At 46.7% G+C, this 12,980-nt stretch overlaps 2 protein-coding genes across 2 annotated transcripts; one reads left to right on the forward strand and one right to left on the reverse strand.

The window, feature by feature from the left end:
• Positions 1–4: 4 nt before the first annotated feature.
• On the forward strand, positions 5–1,968 carry LOC123048597 (disease resistance protein RGA5-like). Its single transcript, XM_044471670.1, has 2 exons — positions 5–987; positions 1,079–1,968. Exons 1-2 carry the CDS (start codon positions 161–163, stop codon positions 1,893–1,895), a joined length of 1,644 nt encoding a protein of 547 aa, XP_044327605.1. The 5' UTR covers positions 5–160; the 3' UTR covers positions 1,896–1,968.
• Positions 1,969–2,863: 895 nt separating this feature from the next.
• LOC123048598 (uncharacterized) lies at positions 2,864–4,730 on the reverse strand. Its single transcript, XM_044471671.1, has 4 exons — positions 4,494–4,730; positions 4,023–4,400; positions 3,805–3,939; positions 2,864–3,697 (listed from the first exon to the last, which is right to left on the reverse strand). Exons 1-4 carry the CDS (start codon positions 4,688–4,690, stop codon positions 3,160–3,162), a joined length of 1,248 nt encoding a protein of 415 aa, XP_044327606.1. The 5' UTR covers positions 4,691–4,730; the 3' UTR covers positions 2,864–3,159.
• Positions 4,731–12,980: the final 8,250 nt, after the last annotated feature.

Genomic DNA, 12,980 nt, shown 5'->3' on the forward strand with positions numbered 1-12,980 from the left:
GTATTTCATCTTAATTGATGACATTTGGAGCATCTCGGCATGGGATGTTCTTAATTCTGTTTTGCCTGAGAATGATCTTGGAAGTAGAGTATTGATCACAACTTGCATCAGCGACGTAGCCAAATGTTGTTCTACACGCCCAATTGATTTCATCCACCAGATGGAGCCTCTTAGCAAGGAAGAATCCAAGACTTTATTTCACGAGGCAAAAAGGCCCGCTGAAAATGAGTTGTTGAAAATGTGTGGGGGCATGCCATTGGCAATACTTATTGCAGCCGGCAGGAAATCTGCAGGACTAGCTGAGCCAGAGATTCGTGAGAGACGTATCCTTTCAACATCAGACCAATGTTCCACATCGGATGGGATGAGAATGTTATTGCGCATGAGTTATGATGAGCTACCTGCCCCTTTGAAGTCTTGTCTTGTATACCTCGGTGTTTTTCCAGAATATTATACCATCAAGAAAGACCGTTTGATACGGCTATGGATCGCTGAGGGATTTTTCTTAGGAAGACATGAAGAAAACTTGTGGAGAACAGGAGAAAGCTATTTCAATGAGCTCATCTGTAGGCGGCTGATTCAGCCAGTGTTCGGCTACGAAGATGGCCAGGCTGTAGGATGTGTGGTGCATGGTGTGATCCTTGACTTCATCAAAACTTTGTCTACGGAAGGCAACTTTGCGACGACGAGTGCAGATATGAGGTCTGGACTAACTCCATGGTACCTGATTCCACGGTTCTCATTCGATTGCTGCAGTAAGGAAGATGAAGCCGGCAAGCTGCTCTCAGTAACCCTGCACCTATCTAGCATGCGAACCCTCCAAGTTTGCGGGCGTGCTGGATGGACAACCCTCCTCACATATCCTAAGGTTAGAAAAGGGAAGCCTGCTCTTCGAACCTTCAAATTTCTACGAGTACTCGATGTGGAAGATAATGGTATTTTGAGAAGCCACCATCTGAAAGGCATTGGAGGGCTGATTCTACTAAGGTACTTGGGACTTAGAGGGGCTGCTATCCATGAATTACCAGGTGAAATTGGAAAGCTTGAGCTTTGATGGATTAGACCCATCTGTGGACAGTGCACGTGCCATCGTTGATTTCCTCAAGGTGGTTGGACACTCTAACCTTCGGTCCCTATCTCTGCATTGTCTTGATGGTGACTTGGTTGGCCAACTGAACTTGTGTCCCCCGTACCAGTTGCAAAGATTTGAACTGACTATATCTGGTGCAATCCTGGGAAGTACTGCATTTTGTATGGCCACCTGTGTTACCCACTTGAATATTGAAATTAGTCAATTGGGAGAGCAAGGTCTGAGTATCATCGCGTCCGCGCCCCATCTTATCCTTCTCCAGTTAGTATCTTCAGGACCTGCTGCTCCCATGACGGACACGCACTCATCTTCCAGAAGACAAAGAAGAAGGGTGATAATTTGCAGTGGCGCCTTTCCGTGTCTTAAGGTGTTCTGGTTCACATGCAAGGCTGGTGGAAATGAGCTGCAGTTTGATCGAGGAGCCATGCCACGGCTGCGGGGGCTTCGGCTCCACTTCAACGCTCTAGAGATGCTGTCTCTTTATGGAGATTTTGAATTTGGCATTGAGCATCTCTCTAGTCTCACCAGAATCCATGCCGCTATTGGATGTGAAGATGCTACGGCTCCGGAGGTGGAGCTTGCAGAGACTGCCATCACAGAGCAAGTCTGTCGGATCTCCTCCGCCAACACACCAACAATAGAGTTCAGCAGAGAGAATCCCAGGATGTTTGAGAGGGGAAAGAAGAGTATAGGTCCCCTTACAGAGACGGTGACAACGATCACCAAGAAAAAGAGCTTGAGGAGATGGCTGATCACCCAGTACAAAATGATGTGGCGCGCCTTGTGCTCTTGCAGTACGAAATGATATCAGCATGAACATCCTTGCCTGAATCTTTCCAGTCTTATGTTTTTGGATAACTTGAAATATATTTTTTAGCTGCATGGTTTATCATATTAATTTTGGTTCAGTTATTGCAATCACAGACCCCTTATGCACCTTGACTGATAGCCATTGCAATCACAGGTGATATTAGCATGAATTTCAGGCCGGAGGTTTTTTTTTGTTTTGCTTACACTATCGACGCGTTTGGTTGCCGATTTTTTTCCCGTCTTCTGATTACACCGTCTGCTGATTACGTTACCTGCGTTTGTTTGAGTCGGGCTGGTTTCAGATCCCGTGTAATCGGAAACGGCTCTTCGCAGAATTGAAAACAGCCCATACGCACTGTTATCGAAAACACCTTTCGCCCGGTATCGATCCCCTCTCTCTATTCTCCACTCGCCAGATACTTTCTTCACCACGAGCAGCATTCAGCAGCGCCGGAGATCTTCCTTCGCCTCTGTCGCCGTCGGCAAGAACGCCGACGGCCGGCCCTCTCCCTTCTCCGTCATGGGCGACGATGCCGGCGATCTCCCTTGACCGCGAGCAGCGGCGCGGGGATCTCCGTCCGCCGTGACCAGCAGCGCCGCCGTTCTCCCGCTGCTGCCGTCACGCAGTTGCGCCGCTGATTTCCCTTCGCCACTGTGAGCAGCAGCGCCGCCGTGAGAAGATGGTGCTCCATTTTTTGGTTGCAAGCCATCGCGGGCAGCCATCCGTCATCCAGCGTATTCTACAAGGCCGGCGGCAGTAGGCTACGGTTTCCTCTTCCCTTGCTTGAACCAAACACATCGTGTAATCGCTCAAACCCTGATCTAATACATCGTATTCTCATTACACCACTGAATACGTTACCAGTGTCCCAACCAAACGAGTTGTATGTAGCTGATGATACCCGAAGGATGTTGTCGACACCTGCGCTTTCTATATAAAGCGGGGCCTGAAGGCCGATTCGCTGGGAAAAAAAAAAGTCATTGCATAGGAGGAATAGGCACAACGACAGTACATGTAAATGGCACTGTTTACTGTCCGGCACAGAAGCATCACAACTCAATACCGCTGGTATACAACATACGCAGATTAGTCACTTTTGTGTTTTGATCAGTGATGCCGCCGCTTGCTTCTTCTTCACCGACGCGCAGGCGGACAAGGTTATTCACAAGGTTCGTCACATTGCTCCGAGGTCGCCTCTTGTTAAGTCTCCTCGGCGCTTTTGCTGTAAAATGCAACTTCATCTGGATCTGGCATGTCTTCAGAATTCACTGGTTCGTTGTGAAGAATGTGCTGATTCATTCTCAAGCAGCACCTTCTTAGCCATGTTCCGGAAGGATTCCGTTAAAGGATCACTATGCTTCCTGACAGAGAGCTTCCTCGGCGAGCTTTCGACCCTTGAGGCGATGAAGTCGATAAGGGCGCTACGAGCATTTGTCGCAATGTTGGCATTCTCATCGGCCTTGTTTGCGCCATGGCTGGCAAATCCATCAGCATTGGTTTCTTGTATGATGTCAGACGCATGAGTAGAAGCTGCATCCGGAGAGAGCCATGCCCCGAACGAACTGGTCCTCTGGACGAGGACACTGCTCCTCTCCTTGTTCACTGGTACCGAAGGGCATGGCACTTTGGTATTTGATGTTTCAGGCGAATCCGATGGAGACAAAACGTGTGCTTCGGATGCTTCATCTTCTGGCGAATCCTGATTGTGAGAGCTGTGCATTTGACGCCTGATTCTTCCGATGATGTGTCGATATTTCAGTTGCCGGAGCGTATCGAGCAACGCGTCTGTTTTGAATCTGCAGGAGGTACAAATTGGAAGTTAATTTGGATGCTAAAGAATGTAAACTGAGACCGGAAGATGGAAATGGGAGAAATGAGCTTCAGAAATAAATAAAAAATTTACTTGGAGCATTTGTGTGAACTCTGAAGCTTTGGTTTGGCTTCCTGCAAGAAAAGCTCATGCTTGGCAGACTGGGCTCTGAAGAAGGACGGGTCTGTGTATCGCTTCAGGCACGCCCCCTCGCCACAAGTATCATACCTGCACCCAAAATTAACCAGGAAAATATCATCTTCTGAGGCAGCTGCTAAGGTTTTCCTAGACACGGGAGCAGGTGTTACTACTTGTCAAGCAGGGACAGCTGTGGAGGCCCGCGGCACCGCCGGATGTGCTCCGCCATGGAACGAGACTTCGTTCCTCCCACCACAATCACGCTGTGGTTCACCAGCCAGGCACTCGGGCGGCGCCGATCCACGCCGTGGCCTGCGACACCACACAAACCTTCTGACCGAATGCCTGACGACAAGACTGAATTGCTGCAGGCAACGGCGACGTCCTGCTGCTGCAGGAAGCAGGGCCGTGCACTCCGACGACGGCGGAAACGTTCCTCGATGAGCGGCAGCTGCGCCTCGATCCGCTGCGCCCCCACCGTGAGGCCGATCGCCCGAGTGGACACCGCCGTGGCCTGGTTGTGCAGGCCGTGGAACACCTCTGCGGCGAGCCTGAAGAAGGTCAGGAGCTAGTTTAGTGAATTTGCAGTTGTTGCAGTATGCAGCAGGACGGAGGGATGGCGAGACAGGGCATGAGCGACGTACTGTGCGAGGTCCCCGAGCTGGCGGAGGAGGTCCACGAAGCCGGCCATGGCGGCACCCGCGTCCTCCGGCTCATGCAGGTGCTGGCTCATGTTGGCGTCAGAAGCTGAGCACTCTGCTCCATGCGCGCATGCAGGTGCTGGCTCATGTGATGTCTCACAACGGCTCGTGGCAAACGGCTGACATATAGATGTAGCCATTGACGCGCCCTGACTTCCAGGCAGTGCAACGACACGATGACACCCCGCAACCACGAGCGGCCGGTGAAGTGACGGTCGACGGAGCACGGCACGGGCGGTCCCCGAGAGTAGGAGGAGGTACCACCGTACCCTAGGTACTGCGCATGCTTGTGCACCGCGCCATGTTAATACGTACGGAATACGGTTTTGTACCGCACGTCGCGTTGCGGCTACTCAACGACTGCCTGCAAAATGCATTTATAAGCTACGGAAAATCGTTAGGTTCTTACCGTAGTATGAAAGGTTCTCAATATATGATAAGCCAGCCTGTAATAGGCAAGGAATATTGTGTATTTGCCATGAACGTAAATGATATGTGCATATATAGGTGATGTTTTTATGAACATTTTTATATCCTATTTTGCATTCTTCTAAGTTCATATGAATTTGTTATGAATTTTAAAAGTTTCAGTCAAACAACTTTGACCAGATGGAAGGGCATTCTTGTGACCTAAAATGCTTTTTAGGAGCAAACTTGAGCATATCAAAAAGTTAAGAGTAAATTTAAGTAGTGGGTTCGAGTTAAGGGCACAAATATGGATGACCCTTAATTAAATTGAAAAGGATCCAATTCCTCCGGCTCCAGGCAACAACACAACAAACGCTAGCTAGCTGTGTTTTGTACCATGCCACCGGACAAATATCAGGTAGGCCAACCCAGTGTCATGAGTCGCGAGATCGCACGACCTACTTATCATCTCAGTGTTAGTTCACTGCAAACCAATCAAATCATGTGCATCAGTGCATGTACGCTGTTAGACTTCAAGTAAGCTATTCATGCACGGATTCATTTGGGACGTGGGCGGGGCTTTTCTGGGATGGCACGACCATGGCACGACACGAAGTAAATGGGCCGGTTTGGGCCTAAAAATAGAGAAAATGGGCGGCACAACCCGGCACGATTATGTAGGCCATGCATGGGCCTGCTTGGCCCTGTTGGGTCCAAAATCTTGGTAAACGTGTGTTGTAATATCAAAAAAGGCTTTCGTCCCGCTTTCTATATAAAGCAACATGGCCGAACCGATACAAAGTGATGAGAGAAACCTCTTACAAAGTAGATCAAAAATAGAACAAGATTACAAGTGTGCCCACACTCCACCGAGACACACCCGAGGCTACTAACTAGAAGAGAGACCGCACCTCCATGAGAAACCACCGGTCGTCAATGCAACACACACACCAAGTTGTCGCTGGAGAGGGCATCCCTGCTCTCTTGCTCCGGACCGTGGAGCACCGATCCTGCCTGCAGACAACAAGGACCGAGAGTGATGCCCTCGACGTCACGTGTAAAGGATAGGAAGTTGTCGGCACCGCCCCAAGCCAGAGTTGGAGGAGCTTCGAGATAGGATCCGAGCTCGCCCGCCGATGGCGAAGAAACGCAACCGGAGGGCACCTACGCTCCACGGCGACGCCCCCAAGAGGGTCATGACGCAACAGGCCGCCGCCGTCGAGATAGAAGACACGGTCAAGGGTATTCACCCGGAGCCCTGACACCGGGAGAGATAGCACAACGACACCCCAAGAGGGACACGACACCCACATGCATCGCCGCTGTTGGCGCCGAAGCGCTGAGCTTTCGCCCAAAGACACACTTGCGCCACATTGAAGTACCACGGCCCAATATCAAGATATTTTTTTAGACCATATTTATGTATCATTGGATTCTTGAACCGTATGGACATGTGAGACACATTTAATCTAGAAAGGATAATTCAACATGCTAAAGATTTGGTGGCAAGCTCCTTGTAAATAATTATATGCTCTTGAATTTTCTTATTTATATAAACTATAAACCGATATCAAGATATTTTTTAGACCATGCGCTTCAGTGATCTCTACCAGGATACTTGAAGATACATAAATAGATATATACACTATGTCCATGTCAGTATAAGAAATAAATCTGCAAAAGAATATAATTGCGTGTTTTTATTTTTCTCACGTTATTTATGGAGATTAATTTTAATTATCTTTTAGGGCTTAATGTAGCGAAAGAAAATAAAAATAATGTAACTTGCATTACAAACACATTTCAAATTTAGCACACAACATCTTTGTTAAACAAGACCGTTATTAATATTTACCATAATTATCATCTAGTTAATATCACAAATTACCTACAAAAGTACATTAACTATGATTGTGATATTATAAAAATGAGTTATAAGTATATAAGTTTATTATAAATAATGTGAGTGTCTATTTCACATCTAACTAAAAGTCAATTGACATTTATTTGAATTTTGTATCCAATAATAAGATGTCAATTGTGCAATGTCCACTGCTATCTCATTAATTGTTAGTAGAATGTCCATTGCAGTCAACTTTAGATGTGGGTGCTGTATCATTAAGATGGATGTGCGTGTTGAGTCAACTTTTGAGCCTGAAGACTCTAAATTGTGTGATAAAATATTTGAGACAACGCTGTCATTGAATGGATAAACCTAGATGCAGTTTAAAGTCCGGGGTAAGCTTACACTATCTGTTGAAAAGTATGAAGCCAGGTTTACAATTTTCAAAAGTCAAGTCCAGATACGTCTTGCGAGTCAGATAACATTTGAAATCCCCTTGCTTAGGCATGTTCTGGCACTTCCTGTTGGATCCCGTGTACATTCTTTTTAGAAAAGGAGGATGACCCCCGGCCTCTGCATCTGGAAGATGCATATGGCCACTTTATTGATTATTCTCGAGGACCTTACAAAGTATTACAACAATATGCCTGAATCCACCATCTTGGCAACATATGCCGCTACTCCTATCCATCCGATGAAGGGGTGCTAGCTGGGCCACTCAGACCACTCACCTAAGCCTAACATCAAAAGCCGGAAGCCCCAGCCGAGCCACATACCGGGTCTGGGGCACAATCCGGTCAAACGCACTCGTGTGTCGTCGCCGCCATCTTCCACAGGTCCGTCTTCAGATCGTATTGAGGCATCTACCTTGTCTGGCCACTCAGCCATCGATGTCACCATGACGCCAGACAGCTACCTCCTCCTGCGCGAGTCCATCCCGCGCATCGGACGCCGAGCCTCCACAGCGCCATGCCGCCGATAACCGCCGCCATCAATGTGTGAGATGAAGCACCGCTCCACCACCCCCCCCAGCCATCACTTGCTCCAAAACGATGCCCCCAGGAGGGAAAGCGATAAAACGCCATCATCATCCGATCCGGAAGACCCAGATCTAGGGTTTCCCTCGGAGCATCCCAAGCCTGATGACGCAGACTGCAACGACGATGCCTCGACAAGGGAACGACATCTAAGACGCCGCCATCGTCCGCCATGACCGTAGTCGGCGCGATTTTCATCGGCAGTTGCTCCACCAGACGTGCGCCGCCGACGTCGCTGGTCCCTTCAACCGGAGTAAACTCCAAAACGATGCCCTAAAGAGGGACTACGACGCAAAAGCGCCGCCATCGCTCGATCCCAAGGAGATCTAGGGTTTCCCCCGGAGTTGCCCGCGCTATCAAGGACCAGACAAGGGTAGAATCCCGGCGGATCTGCCCAGCTGCCGACGAGTCGCACCCACCACCGTGCCGACGGCAATCCAGCGATCAAGGCCCACGCTTGGGCATAGATCCGGCTGCACCGCCGCGAACCGATCCGGCCCCGCCGCCGCCCTCCCTGGCGACCGTGACGCACCAGATCGCGAGGCCGTTTGCCGCGGGGTAGCGAAGTCGCCGAGGCGCCGCCACCACCCGCCGTGGCGTCCGGCCCGGGGGCGCCGGCCCGCGCGAGCCCCACCCGAGCGAGAAGGCCCGAGTCCTCACCGCCGGCGGCGGCGGCAGGCTTCGCCTGGCCGCGCCCTTGGGCGGCGGCGAGGGAGGAGGAGGAGGAGGAGAGGGGGAGGACTGGCCGACGGGATCTGGGGGCCTCCCGGCCGCCCACGCGGGGGGCGACTCGGGAGGGGGACCAAGGGATGCTGTTCGACTCGGGAGGGGATCCCGTGTACATGAATGGGCAATTTGAAGCTTGGAAGATGGAAAGTGCAGGTAGATGAATATCTCATGCTCGACAGAGAAATTGTACGGGCTGAATGGCCTCAGTCTCCTGAAGGCTCGCATATCTATTGAATTAAGTGACTTTCTCTAGTCCGCACCGCACACCAGGTAAGATAATATTTTGTTGCATGTTTGAAGTAGCAATCAGTGTCTAAATGCTCTAATCATATGAGTTGTACCGATTAATTTTTCTGACCTGAACTTGTAGTAGGTTGATTATAATGGATTTAGTGACAATGTGCAGATGAAAAAAATGCTCTAGTTGTTAAATTAAAAACAACAGTAATACTTGTCGTATCTATCTATCTATCTATCCATCTATCTATCTCATTGATTGTCAGTAGAATGTCCACTGCAGTCAACTTCCACATGTTTATAGTCTATCAATTCATTATGTCTTTTTGTCTTGATCAGAACTTGTTCGCTCTGGAGTCGAAGGAGACACACTTTTCGCTGAGCACATTGTGATTCTATTCCGTGAAGAAACGTTGCCTGATCGCTTACTCACATTTTGGATTTTCATCTGGACTGTGGGTTTGGTCCGTGTTGTGCATCTAAAGTTGTTGGTGAAGTTTTAAGAGGTGGAGGATAGTCCTTTTGTAGTGTCGTTTGGTGATTTTTTTGAAACAGTAGCTAACTTGTAGTAGTTTGACATGTAAGTTCTGTCCTACTTATTAAGACTAGTATTTGAGGCTGGATGAGGCCAGTTGCTAGTGGCAGGATATTGAAATACTTGTCTCTCCTTCCTCTGCTACAACAGTTCCCACGCAGGAATGGATGAATTCCTTTTGATCTGGCAGTATGATTGAATTAATGAAGGAGAATAACTATGATAAAACACTGGCCAATGTCCAATGCATCGCTCATCACATGATGAACCATTCAATTAAGCAGATCGCATAAAAAATTCATCCACGAGTTACGGTGCGACCAAGCTAAGATAGCGGAAGTGCTATTCTGAGCTGGAGCACACCTGCTCTCGTTATCCAATCCATTTGTTCTCTTAAAGATTCGAGACACGAGCGAGGTTGCCACCAAGATCACCTCGTCCTAGACTGCTGGTCATCCAGCTCTGGCCCTCCCGTTGTACCGGTTGCTTCAGTTCAGCCCCTATCTCGCTCGTGGACATTTATTACCTAATCGACATTGATCTGGTAGTACATGGACTGAGTACGAGCTGAAGCAAATGTGAGCCATGGAAGGATTTACTGAAGCAAGGTGAACGTCGGTGGCAGCTACCAGAAGGGAGACGTCAGGAATGCATGCTTTTAGTTCTTGGTGCCCTGGCTGTCATACACAAAAGTGGATGGGAGATATGCAAGTTAAGTTAATATGATGGTATTCCTCTCACGCACCTTGTCGTCGCATATACCCTCATGCACCAGTGACCTCTGTGGCTCTACCATTACCATTCATCATCTTCTCTGTTTCTGACAAGTATTGACTTATGTTTCACTTCCTTGCTTATGTATACATGCTATGATGTATTGTAATATGGATTGGATTTCCTATGCATGTATACTATACTTATTTTAAGCGTTAGACTTAGACACATGGCTCTTGGTCGTGTTCTTCTGATCTAACGGCTTTGCTTCTAATTCATACGACAACATTTATTGTTGATCATGCTTTAAGTATGTATGCAATTTTGTTAGTGATGTGAATGCACTAATGATCTGTGTCGCTTTGTGTTAAAGTGTTCCAGTTCCACGATTATTGATGTACTGTTATCCAGTAAGTTGTTCTATGTATTGTTGTATTTGTCGATGGCAATTTCTTTGACCTGGTGGATGATTCAAATCCATATAGCTTGCTTGTGAGGTGATGCCAGTCTTCAGCGGCATTTTCATTTGTACTTATATGCTTAAATGTCTTTTCTATAGAGAAATAAAATGCGGTTGACTTAATTTTCAGAATAATAACTGTTGTTGACTGCAATTTATGAATTATATACAATATCCTTTGCAATTACGCCCTCCGTTCCTTTATGTTAGGTGTATTATTTTCGGCGCGGTGACCAAGACACATAATTATAGATTAGTTAGGACTAAATTACCCTTGGTAAAATTTATTGGTTAGTGGCAAGTAAATCAGTAAGTTAAGTAAACTAAGAGATACATGCCATCGAGAGAAATACTTTCCTTTTTTTACGGGAGTTTTTAGATTATATAAGAATCTTGCCATCTACAATGGTATGTGAAACTAAGTGTTCTCTCATGAAGATAACATATGTATTGCTTTTAGCCTTTGATTGAATAAAGGAAAATAAGATTCATATTAAAACTCCCTCCGTTCGGAATGAGTTGACGCTCAAATGAATATATCTATCTAGATACATCTGTTTGAGCGTCAATTATTTCCGAATGGAGGAAGTAGGTTTTAACAGCTATGTCACATAATTAATATATTGTTGGTAAAATTGGTGGTTACATTTTAATCATGACAAACAAGTGTGCAGTGTAAATTGGAACGGAGAGTAACATTATTTTACCCTTTTAAAGGACGACTCTTCATCTCAAAGATTATTATTCTCTTCATTGTACTAGATGCCAACCCTTGTCAAAGGCAATGGGAAGGTAGCTTAAAGGATTCAACAAAAGTATCAATCGTGATAGCCCAAGGGGTGGAGTGAGGGGGCGTTTTGTTATCCGGGTTTCATTGATTAGTAAATAGGGACGGGCAGTAACATGATTTTCCCTTGTCAATGCACTTTTCTACGATCACTCTTTTTAATCCATGGCAACGCACGGGCATGCAACTGGTTTCTATACAAATCAGGCCTGAAGGTTGGGACGTCCTATATGGCGCGTGACTCACTAGCATCTTTTTTTTAAGGTTTTTTTAAGGGTCGCGTGGCGAACATGCCAGTGCCCTAATGTGCCAGCCCATGAGCAGGGTTGGGCACCCCAGTTGATTTATTTTGTTTTTTTTGCCTTTTTTGCTTCTTTTTTTTCTGTTTTTACTTTACTTTTCTTTAAAATAATTTGGAATTATTTTTAGAAAATTCAAATTCCAAAAACTGAATTTCACAAAAAAAATATTCCAGAAAACATAAAATGTTAGTGGTTTAAAAAATATTCATGATTCAAAAAAATCGCATTCAGAAAGAAAATTCATGAATTCAAAAAATGTTCGAGCATTTCAAAAAAAAGTTGATGATTACAAATCAGATGTTCGTGTATTAAAAAAAGTTCACAATTTTCAAAACAAATTCATGGATATTTAGAAAAAAACCAAATTAAAATATTCAGGAAATGATAAAATTTGTTCACAAAATTTTGAAAATTGTTCACAAAATTAAGAAAAATATTTGAAATTCAAAAAAATATTCATGAATTTAAAAAAATGTACGTGCAAAACAAAAAATGTTTCTGAATTACAAATTTTGTTCACGAATTTCAAAAAATGATCGCCTATGCAAAAAACTTGTTCATGAGTTCCAAAAATGTACGCAATTTCAAAGCCGAGCTGGCGGAGGAGGCCCACAAAGCCGGCCATGGCGGCACCCGCATCCTCGAGGACGACAGCTTCGGGGAGCTCGTCGCCGTTGGTGGTGAGCTTGGGCCTTGACAGTGTTGGCGTCAGAAGCTGAGCACTATGCTCCATGCGCATGCAGGCGCTGCTCGATCCAAATGGCTGGCTTGTGTGATGTCTCACTACGGCTCGTGACAAACGACTAACGTGCAGTCATTGACGCGCCCTGACTGACTTCCAGGGAACGACACAACGGCCCTCAAACTGACAGAGATTAACCCGCACCCACGAGCGCCCGGTGAGGTGTCGGAGCACGGCATGGGCGGTCCCCGAGAGTAGGAGCGAGGCACCGTACGTACTGCGCATGCTTGTGCACCGCGTGATGCTAATACGTACGGTATACGGTTGTTACGGTTTTGTACCGCACGTCCCGTTGCGGCTACTCAACACAACACTGCCGATGGAACCGTACTTACACGCACCTTTTGTTAGATAGATATAGATAGAGATATATGTGTATTCAAACTTCTATCTCTTCTCCCTCTCGTGTAACCTTCTGTCTCTCTTCCTCGTGTAATCTTGAAGAGTCCTAGTGACCTCCCAAACTTGTAACCCACTACAGATTCTCAATATATACAGCGGTCCGAGATCAAACGGTTCAACGCTTCCTCCAATCTTTACATGGTCATCAGAGCCTATCCTCATTGCATCTAGCAACCTACGAGAAAGCCTTCAGTCCCGAGAGGAAAAACAACCTAGCTGCTGTAGATCAAAGCC

This window comes from Triticum aestivum, chromosome 2D (assembly GCF_018294505.1).
Source record: "Triticum aestivum cultivar Chinese Spring chromosome 2D, IWGSC CS RefSeq v2.1, whole genome shotgun sequence".
NCBI lineage: Eukaryota > Viridiplantae > Streptophyta > Magnoliopsida > Poales > Poaceae > Triticum > Triticum aestivum.